This window comes from Pan paniscus, chromosome 19, assembly GCF_029289425.2.
Source record: "Pan paniscus chromosome 19, NHGRI_mPanPan1-v2.0_pri, whole genome shotgun sequence".
NCBI classification, from domain to species: domain Eukaryota; kingdom Metazoa; phylum Chordata; class Mammalia; order Primates; family Hominidae; genus Pan; species Pan paniscus.
In genome coordinates, this window is record NC_073268.2 from 23,794,230 (window position 1) to 23,812,504 (window position 18,275).

Genomic DNA, 18,275 nt, shown 5'->3' on the forward strand with positions numbered 1-18,275 from the left:
TTCTTTATGCTAGGAACATCTGAATTATTCTTTTGTAGCTACTTTGGAATGTTTAATAGATCATTGTTAACTATAGTCATCCTACAGTTATATTGAATACTAGGTCATATTTTTATCTCTAACTTATATTTGTACACGTCAATCCACCTCTTCATTTCCCACAGGCACCCTCCTCTGACTCTGATAACCAGCAATCTATTCTTTATCTTCATGAGTTCCATTCCATTAGCAATTTGTCTTTCTGTGCTTGGCCTATTTCACGTAACATAATTAAATCATTTTTATACAATATCAGTGGTTACCCTGATGTCACGGTCAACTCTTGAGTATACTGTCTAGTAAATAGGTAAATGTTCTAAATAAATATTTTTCTTATCCTTCTTCCTCCTCCTCCTCCTCTTCCTCCTCCTCCTCCTCTTCTTCTTCTTCTTCTTCTTCCTCTTCTTCTTTTTCTTCTTCTCCTCAGTTTTGGCACAGTTATCTCTGGACTAGTTGTCTTTATCTCTCTCTCTCTCTTTTTTTTTTTTTTTTTGAGATAGAGTCTTGCTATGTCACCCAGGCTGGAGGGCAATGGTGCCATCTCAGCTCACTGCAACCTCCACCTCCCAGGTTCAAGTGATTTTCCCACCTCAGCCCCTCAAGTAGCTGGAATTACAGGTATGTGCCATCACGTCCAGCTAATTTTTGTATTTTTAGTAGACACGGGGTTTCACCATGTTGGCCAGGCTGGCCTCGAACTCCTGACCTCAAGTGATCTGTCTGCCTCAGCTTCCAAAAGTGCTGGGATTACAGGCATGAGCCATCACACCCAGTCTTCAATCTCTTTTTCTTCCACATTATTATATCTGAAGGATAAGGCAGAATTGCCATGCTAGTAACTTTTATTCTAAAAGAAACTGTGTTTAAGAGGTGTGCTAAGTTGGATTCACTCAAAATAGAACCGAAAACAAGGATTCTTGGATAAGTGACTTATAAGAAAATGCTCTCAGGAAAAATCAGTAAGAAACTGGGAAGCAGAATAGAGGAGTTTAAAAACCTAAGGCAGAACATGATTTTTATTGAATTATTTTCTCTTCTGACCCCATAGGAAGCTCTAGAGTGTGATTAGTATCACAGACCCATCTTTCTGAGAGGCAAGGTGGTTGGAATTTTGCACTCAGACATCAGTTACCAGTAGCTATGGGTCAACCTGTGGGAGAGGAAGAAGATTCATAGATGGTCCAATCCTCCAGATGAGGTATCAATTAGGTAAACATAAAAAAAAAATGAACTTCTAAAATGACAACAAAACAATTAGTTTAAAGAGAAAAAAGTGCATAAAAGAAAAAATACAGCTGTTCTGTGTAATAAAAGAGGTACCATTTAGGTAGACTTGAGACAATCTGTGTGTATGGTTCTCTTTCACTGTTTATTATTAATAAATTGGCCTATGCATATTTCTGTCTCTTTTTCTGCACAACCGGAGAGTACATGTTATCAGGGGATCATACAATTGAAAAATTAAATTGATATTCTCTAATGAGATTTTTTATCAAAACTAGGATTCTGTCTCACAGCAGAAATAGGAAAATGTATCAAAGGAGGCATATTTGAACCTAATACATCTAACATAAGAGCTATGAATTGCAACAGCCACCGAAATAGAAAGTCGTCAATAAACTGCATCCCATGAAGTGATTTAAACTTATTTAAAGGAAGGGATTTAAACTGATAAGGAAGCTCTATATACAGTATAGACTGTGCACTTGGGAATTAGAGAGAGTTGGGGCTGAATTCTGACTGTACTACATACCAGGTATGTTCTTGTACATGTTAACTATCTCAGCCTAGGGTTGCTTTTCTTTAAGGAAATGATCACAATAGCGACAAAATATAGTAAGGATGTCGTAAATATTCAATGAGATTGGCAAGTAAAAGCATGCTCCCCCTTTTTTCCCAATAATCCTCATATATATATTTTTAACTTTTTATTTAGAATTAACTATAAATTCATAGAAAGTAGAAAAAAAGTACAGCAAAGTCCTATGCACCCTTCACCCAGTTTTCCCCAGTCGTCACATATTCCATCACTAGAGTACATGTCAAACCCCACAAACTGACATTGGTAAAATCCACAAAACTTGTTCTAGTTTTATCAGTTTCACACGCACTTATGAGTATGTGTATGTGTATGTGTATGTCTGTGTATGTTTGTGTGTAAATGTATGGATAACTTAGAAGGAATGGATGAATTCCTAGAAACATAATGCCTACCGAGACTGAATCATGAAGAATAGAAAATCTGAGGAGTCCAATAATGAATAAGAAGATTAAAGTAGCAATAACAAACCTCCCAGCAAAGAATAGCTCAATACCAGATAGCTTCACATGTGAATTCTAACAAGCATCTGAAGAAGGATTAATGCCAATCCTTATCAAACTCTTCCACAAAAAGTGAAGAGGAGGGAACACTTCCAACATCTGTTTATAATGACAGCATTACTCTTTACCAAAGCCAGATAAGGACGCTACAAGAAAAGAAAATTATAGGCCAATATACTTTATAAACATAGGTGCAAAAATACAAAATACTCAACAAGATACCAGGAAACCTTATTCAACAACATATTAGAAAGATCATTCACCATGATCAAGTGAGATTCACTCAGGGGATGCAAGGTTAGGTCAACACACATAAATCAATAAACATGATACATCACATTAATAGAATGAAGGATGAAAAGCATATGATCACTTAAGTAGATGCAAAAAAAGCATTTTTAAAAATTCAGAATATTTTTATGAAAAAACTCACAGCAAATTAGGTATAGAGGGAATGTATCTCAACATAGTCAAGGTCACATATGAAAAACCCATAGCTGACATCACACTGAATAGGGAAAAACTGAAAGCATTCTCCCTAAGAACTGGAACAAGACTAGGATGCCAAGTTGTACCACTCCTATTCAACATAGTACTGGAAGCCCTAGCCAGAGCAATCAAGCAAGAGAAAGAGATAAACAGTATTCAAATTTGAAAACAGAAAGGCAAATTATTTCTGTTTGCTGAATGAAATTGGATCCATTTCTCTCACCATGTACAAAAATCAACTCAAGATAAATCAAAGACTTACATGTAAAATATGAAACTATAAAAATACCAGAAGAAAACCTAGGAAATACTCTTCTGGACCTCGATCTAGCCAAAGAATTCATGACTAAGATCTCAAAAGCACAGGCAACAAAAGCAAAAATTGGCAGACAGGACTTATTTAAACTAAAAAGCTTCACACAGCAAAAGATGACATGATCTTATATCTAGAAAACCCTAAAGGCTTCACCAAAAAACTCTTGGATTTGATAAGCAAATTCAGTAAAGTTTCAGAATATGAAATCAACAAGCAAAAATCAGTAGCATTTGCATACACCAATAATGATCCAGCTGAATACCAAATCAAGAATGCAATCTCATTTACAATAGTTATAAAAATACTTAAGAATATATTTATCGAATGAGGTGAAAGATACCAGCAAGGAAAACTACAAAACACTGACAAAAGAAATTGTAGATAACACAAACAAATGGGAAACATCTCATTCTCACGGATCAGAAGAATTAATGCTGTTAAAATGACCATACTGCCCAAAGCAGTCTACAGACTCAGTGCAATTCCTACTGAAATACTAATGTCATTTTTAATGGAATTAGGGAAAAAAAATCCTAAAATTGATAAGGAAGTGAAAAAGAGCCCAAGTAGCTAAAGCAATCCGAAAGGGGGGTGGGGAAGCTGGAGGCATTACATTATCCATTCTCAAATTATATTAAAAGGCTATAGTAACCAAAACAACATGGTTTGGGGTTAAAAATAGACACGTAGATCAGTGGAACAGAATAGAGAACCCAGAATTGTAGCCACATACTTACAGCAAACTGATTTTTGACAAAGTTGATAAGAACATACACGGGAAAGGAAATCCTATTCAATAAATAAATGATGTTGGGTACATTGGATTGCCTTTGCAAAAGAATGAAACCAGATCCCTATCTCTCGCTATGTATAAAAATCAACTCAAGATGCATTAAAGGCTTAAATGTAAGACATGAAGCTATAAAAATAATAGAAGAGCCCGGGAGCGGTGGCTCATGCCTATAATCCCAGCACTTTGGGAGGCTGAGGCGGGCGGATTGCTTGAGGTCAGGAGTTCAAGACCATCCTGACCAACATGGTGAAACCCTGTCTCTACTAAAAATACAAAAATTAGCCAGGCATGGTCGTGGGTGCTTGTAATCCCAGCTACTCCAGAGGCTAAGGCAGGAGAATCGCTTGAACCTGGGAGGCAGAGGTTGCAGTGAGCCGAGATCAAGCCATTGCACTCCAGCCTGGGTGACAGAGCGAGACTCCGTCTAAAAAAAAGAAAGAACGAACGAACGAAAGAAAGAAAAAAAGAAAGAAACCAGAAGAAAGCCTAGGGAAAACTCTTCTGGACATTGGTCTAGCCAAAAACTCATGACTATGCCCTCTAACGCACAGGCAACAAAACAGAAAATAGGCAAATAAGATTTATCTAAACTAAAAAGTTTCTGCACTGTAAGAATTAAACAAAAAGGAAAGAAACATGAAAGATGGCTTGCCAGTTAAGACAGGTTTATTTTAGAGAAAACAAACCTAAGAGCGGCATTTGGCTGAGTTAGGTTGGAGGCACACTCTTTTACAGACTAAGAGTTTTTAAGGATTCAGGGTGGGAGAGTTTTTTAGAGGCTTGGACTGCTTCTGTGTCTCTTTGTTGTGCTTATCTGGGAGGGAGAGTTGTGTGTCTATTCCCTTGCAGGCATAGCCCGAGTCTGCTTTTAACTTCCCTATCTTAGTGCACGTGAAGGGAAAGGAAAGTGCTTATTAAGGCTCACTCTTTTACTGGGGCCCATTGTACGAGGGTGAAGTTTGGCAGTTACCCAAGAGACTTTCCCCCTGCTTCCCTCTGTGCCCGAGCTATCTTATCTGTGTTTTACTGTCTGCTGTTTCCGGCTGCTTGTAGTTAGAAGAGAAGTGATTTCCTTGAAATGCATGAGGCTAGAAAGGGAGCTGCAACTTCAAGTGGCAGTGTTTGTCCAAGATGATGGTGCTCCTGGTCTGTCATGCACAGCAAAAGACATAATCAATGGAGTGAACAGGCAACCTGCAGAATGGGAGAAAATATCTGCAAACTATCCATCCAACAGGGGATTAATATCCAGAATTTAAGAGGAACTCTACCAACAAAAACATTGCAAATAATTCCATTAAAAAGGGGAAAAGGACATGAATAGACATTTTTCAAAAGAAGACGTACAAATGGCCAATAAGCATTTGAAATAATGCTTATCATCACTAATCATTAAACAAATGCAAATTAAAACCACCATGAGCGATCATCTTATACCAGTAAGAATGGTTGTTATCAAAAAGACAGAAATAACAAATGTTGATGAAGATGGAGCTGAAAGGGAACGCATAAACAGTTGTTGAGAATGTAAATTAGTACAACCTCTATGGAAAACAGTATGGAGATTTCTCAAAGAACTAAAACTAGAACTACCATTTGATCCAGCAATCCCATGACTGAGTGTCTACCTGAAGGAAAAGAAATCATTATACCAAAAATATACCTGCACACATGTGTTTATTGCACCACTATTTATAGTAGCAAACATATGGAATCAACCTAAATGTCCATCAGTGGATGACTGGATAAAGAAAATGTGCTATATATAAACAATGGAATACTCTTCAGCCATAAAACATAATGAAACCATGTCTTTTGCAGAAACATGGATGGAACCGGAGGCCATTATCTTAAGTGAAACAACTCAGACATAGAAAGACAAATACTGCATGTTCTCAGTTACAGTGGGGCCAAATGATGCGTACACATGGAGGTAGAGTGTGGAATGACAGACAGTGGAGAGTCTGAAGGGCAGGGGTGTAGGAGGGGGATGGATGATGAGAAATTACTTGATGGGTAGAATGCACGTTATTTCAGTGATGGATACTCTAAATGTCCTGACTCGACCATTATGCAATATATCCATGTAACAAAATTATACATTTACACGAATAAAATATTTTAAAAATATCTGAATTGGAAAGGAAGAAGTTACATTGTTTCTATTTGCAGATGACATGATCTTATATGTAGAAAACCCTAAAGACTCCACTGAGAAACTGTGAGAACTAATAAACAAATTCAGTAAGGTTGCAGAGTATAAAATCAACATGCAAAACCCAGTAGGTTTTCTATACACTAATAGCAAACCATCTGAAAAAGAAATCAAGAAAACTATTTCATTTACAATAGTTACAATAAAATAAAATACTTAAGAACAAGTTTAACCAAGGAAGTGAGGATATCTACACTGAAAACTGTAAAACACAGATGAAAGAAATTGACGAAAACACAAATAAATGGAATGATATCCTGTGTTTATCCCAATATTGTCCAAATATTATTAAAGCAATCTACAGATCTCACACAATCCCTATAAATATACCAATGACATTCTTCACAGAAATATTTTTTAAAAGTTCTAAAATTTGTATAGAACCACAAAAAACCAAAGTGATCTTGAACACTAAGAATATAGCTAGAAGCACCACACTCCCTGACTTCAAAATAAACCACAACACTGCAGTAACCAAAATACCATCATTCTGACATAAAAACAGACACACAGACCAATGGAATGGAATAGAGAGACCATAAATAAAGTCACTCATTTATAAGCAATTGATTTTCAACAAAGATGCCAAGAATGGGGGAAGGACAGTTTCTTCAATAAATTGTGTTAGGAAAACTGGGTATCCACATGCAGAAGAATGAAATTAGTCCCTTATTTCTTACAGTATGCAAAAATCAGTTCAAATGGGTTAATGGCTTGAATGTAAGATCAGAGGCTATGAAATTTTTGGAAGAAAGCATGGGGGAAAGATTCATGATATTGGGCTCGGCAATGACTTTTTGAATATGACCTCAAAAGCACAGGCGACGAAAGAAAAATTGGATGACTGAGATTACATCAAACTAAAAAGCTTCCACACAGCAAAGGAAACCACAAAAAGAGTCAAGAGATAACCTACAGAATGGGAGAAAATATTTATAAAGTACATATCTCATAAGGGGTTAACATCCAAAATATAAAAGGAGCTCAAACAGCTCACAAGCAAGAAAACAAAAACCTGATTAAAAATGGGCAAAAGACCTGACTAGACATTTCTCAAAAGAAGACATACAAATGGCTAACAGGTTTGTGAAAAAGTACTCAACATTGCTAATCATTAGGGAAATACAAATCGAAACCACATTGAGATATCACCTTATTCCTGTTAGAATGGTTATCATCAAAAAGACAAAAGATGACAAGTATTGGCAAGGATGTGAAAAAAACTCCCTTGTACACTGTTGGTGGGAATATAAATTAGTTCAGCCATTATGGAAAACAATATAAGGGTTCCTCAAAAAATTAAAACTGGAATTACCGTATTATCCAGCAATCCATTTCTGGGTACTTTATGTATCTAAAGGAAATGAACTTAGTATGTTGAAGAAATAACTGCATGTCCAGATTTATTGCAGCACTATTCACAATTGCCAAGATATGCACACAGTGCAAGTGTCCACCAACGAGTAAGTGGATAAAGAAAATGCAGTATATACTCAGTGCAATACTATTTGGCTGTAAAAAGACGGAAGTTCTGTCATTTGTGACAACATGGATACATCTCAAGGAAATTATGCTAAGTGAAGTAAATCAGTCATAGAAAGACAGATAGCACATGATCTCACTCACATGATCGCACTCAAAAAAGTTGATATCATAGAAGTAGAGCAGAGAATGAAGATAATCAGAGGCTAGGGGTGGCTAGGGAGTCAGGGGCTTGAGGAGATACTGGTCAAAAGACATATAATTGTAGCTAGACAGGAAGAATCAGTTCAAGAGGTCTACTGTATAGCATAGTGACTATAGTTAATGATGATATATTGTACATATTGTATTCTTGAAAAATTCTAAGAATGGATATTAAGCATTCTCACCACAAAAAAATGATAGGTATGAGAGGTAATGCATTTATTAGCTAGATTTAACCCTTCCACAATGTATATATACTTCAAAATATTAAGTTGTACATGGTAAATACAATATTATATGTCAATCTGAAAAATAACTAATTGTTTTTAATTTCACTGAGCTTGAGTTCTTTCTATATTAAGCACATCATGCAAGACACAGTAGTGGGGGTAGATAGATACTTAAAAGTATTATACAGGTGTTACACAGTGTTAGGGAGCCTGGGTGAAGTACAGACAGCCTCTCCTGGGACTGTTTGTTACAGCTGTATGTAAATCTACAATTATCTCAAATTTCTTTTTTAAAAAGTGAAAACACACACCTGCATTATGTTAACAGACAGTTAGAGGCATTTAAAAAAAACAATGAGTTATGGAATAAAAATGGGACTATGTCTTCCGGAATCTAATAGATTAACTGGAGACACATGACACAAAATATAGGAGAGCAAAGTATCAATTTAAGAAACTGACCCATTAGTAACACCAAGTATAAAAATTTAAGGATATGGAATATGACCCAAAATTTGAAACATTCAGGGAAACCCATTTCAATAGTGTAGAGGTCACCAAGGCCACATGCAGGTATTGCTATCCCTTTGCTTATTGCTTAATAATGACCCACAGACTAGGAATGCCACACAGAGCAGATGGGCTTTCCTCGCTATTGGTCACTAGAGGGAATGCATAACTGGAAGTGTGACTGACCAAATCCCATCTTGGTAGAGGGTACCTGAAGCGAGAGTAAGAAATGCAATTCCAAATGCAGGGAATCACATGAACAGCCCTCTGTGGAGGAAGAGGAAGAGAACGTGGTCTAGAAGATGCTACCAAGGTGTGAATCATGAGAGAAGGCAGACGTGATAGATCTTATTACATCCGGACAAGAAAATTTTGTTTTCAACAAGTTTAAACCATTAAATGGGCAAACATTATTGTGTAATCTGATAATTACTTAGTTATTAAGTAAACAAAAACAAGGAAAATGTAGTACCAACAGGACAGCTGGGCAGTATATAAGAGGCTGTGGCCCAAGGACTCTTCCAAACTTGAGAACCTCATTCTTCTAGAAATCCACCCAGAACCTCCACCCGCTGACACCATGGTCAGCTTCTGTTGTGGCTCTGTCAGCTCTGAGCAGAGCTGTGGCCTGGAGAACTGCTGCCACCCCAGCTGCTGCCAGACCACCTGCTGCAGGACCACCTGCTGCCGCCCCAGCTGCTGTGTGTCCAGCTGCTGCAAGCCCCAGTGCTGCCAGTCTGTGTGCTACCAGCCCACCTGCTGCCACCCTAGCTGCTGCATCTCCAGCTGCTGCCGCCCCTCTTGCTGTGAACCCAGCTGCTGCCGCCCCTGCTGCTGCCGCCCCAGCTGCTGCCAGACCACCTGCTGCAGGACCACCTGCTGCTGCCCCAGCTGCTGTGTGTCCAGCTGCTGCAGACCCCAGTGCTGCCAGTCTGTGTGCTGCCAGCCCAGCTGCTGCATCTCCAGCTGCTGCCGCCCCAGCTGCTGTGTGTCCAGGTGCTGCAGGCCCCAGTGCTGCCAGTCTGTGTGCTGCCAGCCCACCTGCTGTCATCCTAGCTGCTGCATCTCCAGCTGCTGCCACCCCTCTTGCTGTGAATCCAGCTGCTGCCGCCCCTGCTGCTGCCTGCGTCCAGTCTGTGGCCGAGTCTCCTGCCACACCACTTGCTATCGCCCAACCTGTGTCATCTCCACCTGCCCCCGCCCCCTGTGCTGTGCCTCCTCTTGCTGCTAATGTCTCCTTGTGATATTTGTCATACTATGAATGGCTTCATTAGTCATTTAAAATGCACTGTAGCCAGCCAGTCACTGGAAAAATGAACACTTCCCTGCCAGTTTGTCTCGTGTGGCCTTCAGAGTGGACATTCAGCTCTTCTAGGAAATGACAGACAATCACATTCATTAAAATATGTTATGCCAGGCCCCAGTGCAGTTATTTTTAGATGAGCAGTGTCTTCATTCGAAGGGGACACTAACTGTGATGATCTCATATAATATTGTTTTCATGTATTAATAAACAGCCACTTCCCTAATATTGAAATCTTCTGATTTGTTAGTGATTTCATTGCGTGTGTGTGTGTGTGTGTGTCTTTACCTGTCAGTTCACATCAAGGGCCATCTCTCTTCAAATGCAGGCGAGCATGTTTAAGAGCCTGGGCTCTTGATTCATGTTACCTGTATTGGAATCACGACTCCCCTAGGTATTTGTTGTGTGGCATGGGGCAAGTTTTTTAACCTCCTCAGGCCTCAGTTTTCTTTCTCTGTGAATAGAGATAATGCATTACGTTCTTTAAATGTTAAGAGACATAACCCATGTAATATACTCACCACAGGGCCTGGTACATAATGCAGTATAGGCTCTTAATGGATACAGTTTCTGGTCGAGCATGGTGGCTCACATTTGCAATCCCAGCACTTTGGGAGGCTGAGTGGGTGGAACACTTGAGGCCAGGAATTCGAGACCAGTGTGGGCAACATAGTGAAATCCCTTCTCTACTGAAAGTACAAAAATTAGTTGGGCGTGGTGGTGCACACCTGTAGTCCCAGCTACTTGGGAGGCTGAAGCAGGTGAATCACTTGAACCCAGGAGGAGGAGGTTGCAGTGAGCCGAGATCATGTCACTGCACTCCAGCCTGGGTGACAGAGCAACTCTGTCTCAATAAATAAATAAATAAATAAATACAATTTCTGCTGTTACTATGATTGAAACAATACCCTGGGCTAGAATAATATCTTAGCATAATTTTCTTTTTGACAGAACAGCAAGAAAATTTGTATCATTGTTGCACTGTCTTCTACAACTCAAAATTAAGTTTTGGTATATGCCTCAAGTGTCCCTTAAAAACTCCAGCAAGTTGAACATCATGAAGTCATCTACATTTTGTCTGACTGTATTTCTACTTCCAGTATGTTCCATTATTGGTTGTGGAAATTTTGAGTGTTTTCCCTAGCTCAAGTACTTTTTTCTTATTTCCTTACTTCCCCCTCCCTCCCCTTCGAATCCCTTTACCTTCCCTCCACCTCCCCTCCCCTTGCCTGCCTACCTGCCTGCCTTCCTTCCTTCTTTCCTTCCTTCCTTCCTTCCTTCCTTCCTTCCTTCCTTCCTTCCTCCCTCACTCCTTCCTTCCTTCCTTCCTTTTTTCCTCTCTTAACATAAAATGATCTTTCAGAACACAGTGTACCTTCTAAGTCAAGATTTTGGGAAATTTATGACATCCGTGGCAGTTTTCTCATAAAAGTTTTACATCTTTTAATTAATAGATGCTCAAAGTCTTAGTATTTCCAGACTGAAACTCCTTTATAATTTTAGCCCCTAATGTTACTGAGGTTTTTTCATTTTCTTGATGGTTTTACTCCTTTGTTTTGGGCTTTAATCACCTTGCTTTGTCTTAAGAGAACATGGGTGGGACTTTTCCTTGAGACTCAGTTTTCTCATCATCAAAACTCAAACAAGTGTTATTCTATGTAGATGAAAAAATGTGTCACAATATGTGCAAAATATCTTATTTATATAAATATAAGGGTTTATATTTCAGCTAATAATCCAAAGTATATTAAAATTGCTTTAAATCCAAAATTTCTATAAATCAGAATTTTATTTATTAGCTGTGTTATATTTCCAAAGAAATGTAACTAAGAGCTAATTATTATTTCTGAAATGTAAAAATAAAGAAGTTTTAAGTTGTCAAGCGACTACATGAATAGAAGTTAACATTACGTGGGCTTCACTCCAGCCTAAGTTAGGCGTTATGGTCTTAGCATATCATAAAAATGCCTTGCAGACACTTTCAGCTTCAGCCTTTTCCATTCACTCTAAATTATTCTACAGAGTACAGACTTGTCATTTCATACATCAGAATTAACAAACCTTTTATCCTCTCATATGTTTTTCTTTGACAACTGCTCATTACAGGATGCAGGCTTTGGTTTTAACATTATGCTTTATTAGCTAGAGTGAAATCAAAGACTATAGGTTTTATATGGTCTTTTCAGTATTAAAGTATATGAGGCTTGTAATTTCCTGTGTCCACAAGAACTGGGCCACAGCAGGAATGAGATGACACAGTGTATCTGCGTAATAAAGAGACTATTTGCAAAGGTGTAGCTAGAGTTCAGGGAAAGCAACAAGGGAAAGCTCAGTACCCAGGGCTCACAATAACAAGGAGCAGGTACCCCGGGTCTGAAGGCCTATGCAATAATTTGGGTGAAATGTCCCAAGGGTGGCATGCGAAACTTCTTAGAATAAGTATGCACAGACACTCAAGTGCAGTCATTGGCTTTGGAGAGAGTTATGGTGCTCTGAAGGGTCCAAAGATGATATGGAAGACATTGTGGTGAAACCCAAGGTAGACATAAATTTATGAATGGGAAAGTGTGACTGCAGTTATTATTCTGTGGTCACATCAGCTTTATCTAAATGCATAGTAGAGATGGATTTTAAGTGAATGAAACAGTGACTTAGTTGATGTTTCATTCACTTCGAAGTCTCTCAGTATTATTTGCCCATGCTAAATATATAGCTTTGGAATTGCTCAAGCCTTTCTAGCTAGTAAAACTAAGCAAGATAGAACTCCAGAAAGGCAACAATAGATGCCTGTTTTGATTAAAGAAGTAACTGAAATAAGAGTTTTAATTCCCATGAACTCCCTTATAACAGTCCCATCTGGCCAGTGAGTAAGGAAGAGGTTAATCAACAAGCTTGGTGATTAAACAAGTTGGTTCCACCAATTGTTTCAGCTGCACCACCTAAGTCAGAATTTTACAGGAAACTCAACAAACCTAGTAAGACTCATACGCCACTGCAGACTCAGCTAGTGTATTCTTTTCGATGCCAGTTTCAGAGGCCAGACAGGTGCAATTCACATTTTCAGGGCAAGGAACCCAGTATACATATACCATTTTGCAACACAGATATATGAGTTCACCAGCATATTGCCATAACCTATCAAGGCAGACTTGAACTTGATAACCATTAGAAGCATGTTAATACCATACATTGATGACTGTGATACTAGCACATGAAAAATCATTAGTGAATTGAAAATCAAGTCCAGAAATAGACTAACGTACACAAAAGAATTTATTATATGAAAAGGTGGCACTTTAACTCAGTAATGGAAAGATGTATTATTTAATAAATGATGTTGAGCCTTGGTCACATCTGATTATAAAACATTTAAACCTCATATTTTGTATCTGTATAAATTCCTAGTAGGTAAAATATTTTAAAATATAAAACATGAAACCTTGAAGTTAACAGAAATTATGGGATAATGCTTATGTAAATTTATAACTGGAAAGGCCTTTTAAAATATGACACATACCCAGGAGCTGTCAAAGAAAAAAATTCATAAATTTTACTGCATCAAAAGCAACATGAGGATAGAGAAAATTCCTTTCATATCTGATTTTGCAGAGAGGTTGTGTGTATAGTGATTAAAAACATGGACCCAGTGCTGGGCTGGCTGAAATAAAATTACATTTCCCCTGCTTACTGGCTTGAATCCCACCTGTGCCTTAAGTTTCTCATCTGTAAAGGGAGGATTATAATAGAATTTACCATACTGGATTGTTGGGACTAGCAATTGAGCGAATATATGTAAAACAGTAGAACAATTGCAAAACATGTCGTTTGTTATTGTGTTATTCCAGCATCCAGCAAAATTCTCAGTATACAATATTTAGAGAAGAAAGAAAAAGAAAGAAACAAAGAAAGAAAGAAAGAAAAAAGAAAGAAGGAAGGAAGGAAAGAAAGAAAGGAAAGAAAGAAAGGAAGGAAGGAAGGAAGGAAGGAAGGGAGGGACAGGAATTCCATAACACATTGGGTTTTTATTTTGCTTAAGTTTCTGAAAAGAACAAGTGTAGTCAGTGCATAATTGTGCCAACGATTCCATTCTAGTCTTTTAATGTAAATATTTCTTCCTTATCTCTAAATGGCTTATTCTTTTTAAGTTCTTCTTTTTTAGGCACATCTTATCCTTTCTGATTTATTTATCCTTTAAAAACTTTAATTATTGGCTTTAAGTAGGTAGGGGGTATAAATTACATATATAGAAAATTATAGAATATGTAAACAATTAGTTCAATTGAAATATCTTTTATAACTTTTAGGAAGAACCCTTCTTATACCTCTATTTTCAATTTGTTCCAAGTCTCTACTGATTATTTCAAAGAAAGAATTTAGTTATTTCATAAATAAATTTATTATTTCATAATAAAGAGAATAATTTATCTTTGTTATGCTCATGGCCATCACCTGATGCTGAGAGTTCAAATTTTGCTGTCTTACTTCAACTTTTTTCTTTTCTTTTCTTTTCTCTTGTTTTTGAGATGGAGTCTCACTCTGTTGCCCAGGCTGGGGTGCAGCGGCGTGATCTCTGCTCACCACAAGCTCCGCCTCCCAGGTTCATGCCATTTTCCTGCTTCAACCTCCCAAGTAGCTGGGACTACAGGTGCTCACCACCATGCCCAGCTAATTTTTTTGTATTTTTAATAGAGACAGGATTTCACCATGTTACCCAGGATGGTCTTGATCTCCTGACCTTGTGATCCACCTGCCTTGGCCTCCCAAAGTGCTGGGATTACAGGTGTGAGCCACCACGTCCAGCCTCACTTCAATTTTTTAATGGCATCTCTTCCCAGAAATCCAGGAGTGTTTTGTCATTTCTAAAGGCAGATCAAAAATTAAAATAAATTGTGCATAGCATATATTTTGAAAGCACTTTTGCCAAAATTATAACAGCAAGAAAATTATCACAGTGGAAGAGATCTGATTGAACCAACTCCTATCTTGCCTTTAACCTCCAAATTGCCCTGGGCTTGGGCCAAGCTAACCTGGGGGAGGAATTTAGTTTATAGTTTAAATGATAATATCCATTCCACAAAACTAAACCACCTTTGTAAAACTAATGAAAGTTCACCAGGTTAAGAGGATGAGAGGAGTCTGAGTTCTGCTAAGGTGTAGACATAAGCAATTACCAGCCACTTAGGAGGCTAGAGTTTTTCAAGGATAGTTTTGTGAGCAAAGGAATGGGTGCTGCTGATTGGTTGTGGATGCAATCATAGGGCTGTGGACCATGGTCCTTGTGAGCTGAGTTTGCTTCAGGCAGCGGGGGTCGGTGGGGACAGGACCAGCTGAGTCAAGAGTCACAGGTCCAGGTGGGCCTACTGATTGTCAGAAATGCAAAAACATGAAAAGACGTCTCAAAAATCTAATTTTAGGTTCTACAGTAGTGATGTTATCTGCAGGGTCGCAAGATTTGCAACTCCCCCAATTACTCCTGCAGATAACATCACTACTGTAGAACCTAAAATTAGATTTTTGAGACGTCTTTTCATGTTTTTGCATTTCTGACAATCAGTAGGCCCACCTGGACCTGTGACTCTTGACTCAGCTGGTCCTGCCCCCACCGACCCCCGCTGCCTGAAGCAAACTCAGCTCACAAGGACCATGGTCCACAGCCCTATGATTGCATCCACAACCAATCAGCAGCACCCATTCCTTTGCTCACAAAACTATCCTTGAAAAACTCTAACCTCCTAATTTTCAAGGAGGCTGATATGAATAATAACAAAGCTCTGGTCTCCTTTTTAGCTGGCTCTATGCACATTAAACTCTTTCTCTATTGCAATTCCCCTGTCTTGGTAAGTTTGCTCCATCTGGGCAGCAAGAAAAATGAACCCACTGGGCGGTTACAATATCACCTAACATTCCTTCCTGAAGGCTTTTCATAGCTCCCTACCATTTCTTCCAGGATTTGAGGGTACCCACAATTTCTCCCTCATGCTATCAATCCCAACTTCTCTCATTACTTCTCAAAACAGACCTTTCAGCATATCACTTTCACCATCACAAGCCAGGGTCATGCCCAATCTCAATTATGTGCTCCTTTTATATCCCCTTTCTCTCCACCTATTTGAATGGTTTGTATTCTCAAAGGTCAGTGTGACCCTTGAAAGCCTTGACAAAATCTTCATCCATTAAACATATGTTTCAGGTTCTGTTATATAAAGATGAATAGATCATAGTCTATGCCCTAATGGAGTTTGTATTTTAGAAGGTGCCAATAGACAAACGAATTTCTGAGAGAGAATCAGATGGTAGAGGCTGTGCATACATAAGGCACAACAGATGTGCAGTGGAGTAAGGACCTTGCTTTGTGTGAGAACAAGAAAGATATTGGAGAAAAATGGCATTTGGACAGTAAAAAACAACTAGAAGAATGCTAAATTAAGAAAATAAAAAATGTTTTACCCCAAAATATATTTTTTGACATATTTTAAGATGGCTGCCACATGGCCAGCAGACTAAAGTGGCCCTGCAAAGCTGTCTTTTGTGAAGGAAATTTGCATCTGTAGAGAATCTCCATTAATGCAGTCAGGCCTTCTCATTATAGGCCTTTCCTGGATCTAGAAGAGAATAACTGACTGTCTGACACCCTTAGAGTTCTGAAAAAAATCATTTACCATCTCTTTTCTCTGAGAGTTGCTACCTGTGAGATTTCATCCACATAACAAGACCCCCTTTGCTAGCCAAGCCTCTTTCTTTCTCCCTCCCATAACCTGTTGATATGGTTAGGCTTTGTGTCCCCACCCAAATCTCATCTTGAATTGTAGTTCTCATAATCCCCACGTGTCATGGGAAGGACACAGGGGGAGGCAATTTAATCATGGGGTCGGTTACCTTCATGTGATAGTGAGTTCTCATGAGATTTAATGGTTTTATAAGGGGCTTATCTTCCTTCTCCTCTGCACTTCTCCTTGCTCCCACGATGTGAAGGACGTGTTTGCCTCCCCTTCTGCCATGATTGTAAGTTTCCTGAGGCTTCCCCAGCCATGGTGAACTGTGAGTCAATTAAACCTCTTTCCTTTGTTAATTACCCAGTCTTGGGTATTTCTTCATAGTAGCATGAGAATGGACCAATACACCTGCCTTGCCACTAAAACCTGTTTCCTGTTTTTGGCCATGCTCTGAGCCCTCATTCTTTCTGGGATCTCAAGATGTTGTATAAGCTTCTGTACCTTATTGAGGGGTTGAGTTTTCATTCTGAAGGCTCTTGGGTATACTTGTTAGATAAATGTGTATGCCTTTTCTCCTACTAATCAATCCGCCTCAAGTCAGTGATTTTTCAGTGAGGAAAATCCTTCCTCCATTGCACTTCTGTGGTGCCTTATTTACACATGGGCTCTATCATCTCATTCTCCATTGTAAATTCATGTGTCTATCAGCTCCTTCTAGAATACAAACTCCACTAGGGCAGAGATCTCCAGGTTCCTCAGGCCCCACATAAGTTCACAAGAGACATCCCTTCATTCCCAGGAAGAGAAAATATCGTGAAGGTAATTTGTTCTTTCCTTGAATAATTGCTTTTCCCTGAATGTCCACGGCACTAAAGAAGACCCTTTATTTAGAACCATAATCATGTGAGGATTTTATTTAAAAACTCTTTATGGGCCGGGCACAGTGGCTGTCTCCTATAATCCCAGCACTTTGGGAGGCCAAGGTGGGTGGATCACCTGAGGTCAGGAGTTTGAAATCAGCCTGGACAACATGGTGAAACCCCATCTCTACTAAAAATACAAAATTAGCCGGGCGTGGTGACACATGGCTGTAATCCCAGCTACTTGGGAGGCTGAGGTGGAAGAATTACTTGAACCTGGAAAGCGGAGGTTGCAGTGAGCTGAGATGGTGCCACTGCACTCCAGCCTGGGCAATAAGAGTGAAACTGCATCTCAAAAAATAAATACATAAATAAATAAAATAAAAACTTGTTATGAATGCAATTTCTGTGTAAATGTAACTGGACCCAGGTTCAGCTGCTTGCTGCTGGAAAGCCAACACATAAGAGGCAAGGGCTGGTGAAAGGAAAGTTAGTTCTAGTTGGAGAGCCAGTAAACCAGAGGATAACCTTGCTTTGTGTGAGGCCAAGAATGATATTGGAGAAAAATGGCATTTGAACTAACTGGTAATGAATAACTAGAAGAATGCTAAGTGAAGGAAATAAAAACATTTCACCCCAAGATATATCTCACTGACATCCTTTAGCTAGTGAACTAGCATTCTAAAGTGCCATCTTAAATTTTAAAATTTGCCATAGAGTTTTGAAAGGGAAACTTGGCATGGGAGACATGCAGGGGTGGTGCAGGGTGCTGAGTCTGCATGTCTTGTTCCAATGGCTA

General features: G+C 38.9%; 1 protein-coding gene across 9 annotated transcripts; it reads left to right on the plus strand.

Annotated features, from left to right (window-relative positions):
* The first annotated feature begins 9,180 nt into the window (after positions 1 to 9,180).
* LOC103782660 (keratin-associated protein 4-5) lies at positions 9,181 to 9,831 on the plus strand. Of its 9 annotated transcripts, none has more exons than XM_063599283.1 (2): positions 9,181 to 9,534; positions 9,622 to 9,831. In XM_063599283.1, exons 1-2 carry the CDS (start codon positions 9,181 to 9,183, stop codon positions 9,829 to 9,831), a joined length of 564 nt encoding a protein of 187 aa, XP_063455353.1. The 9 variants fall into 9 exon arrangements, with proteins under 9 accessions (XP_063455353.1, XP_063455350.1, XP_063455352.1 ...); XM_063599280.1 differs by having other exon boundaries at positions 9,181 to 9,521; positions 9,567 to 9,831; XM_063599282.1 differs by having other exon boundaries at positions 9,181 to 9,521; positions 9,582 to 9,831.
* The last annotated feature ends 8,444 nt before the right edge of the window (positions 9,832 to 18,275 follow it).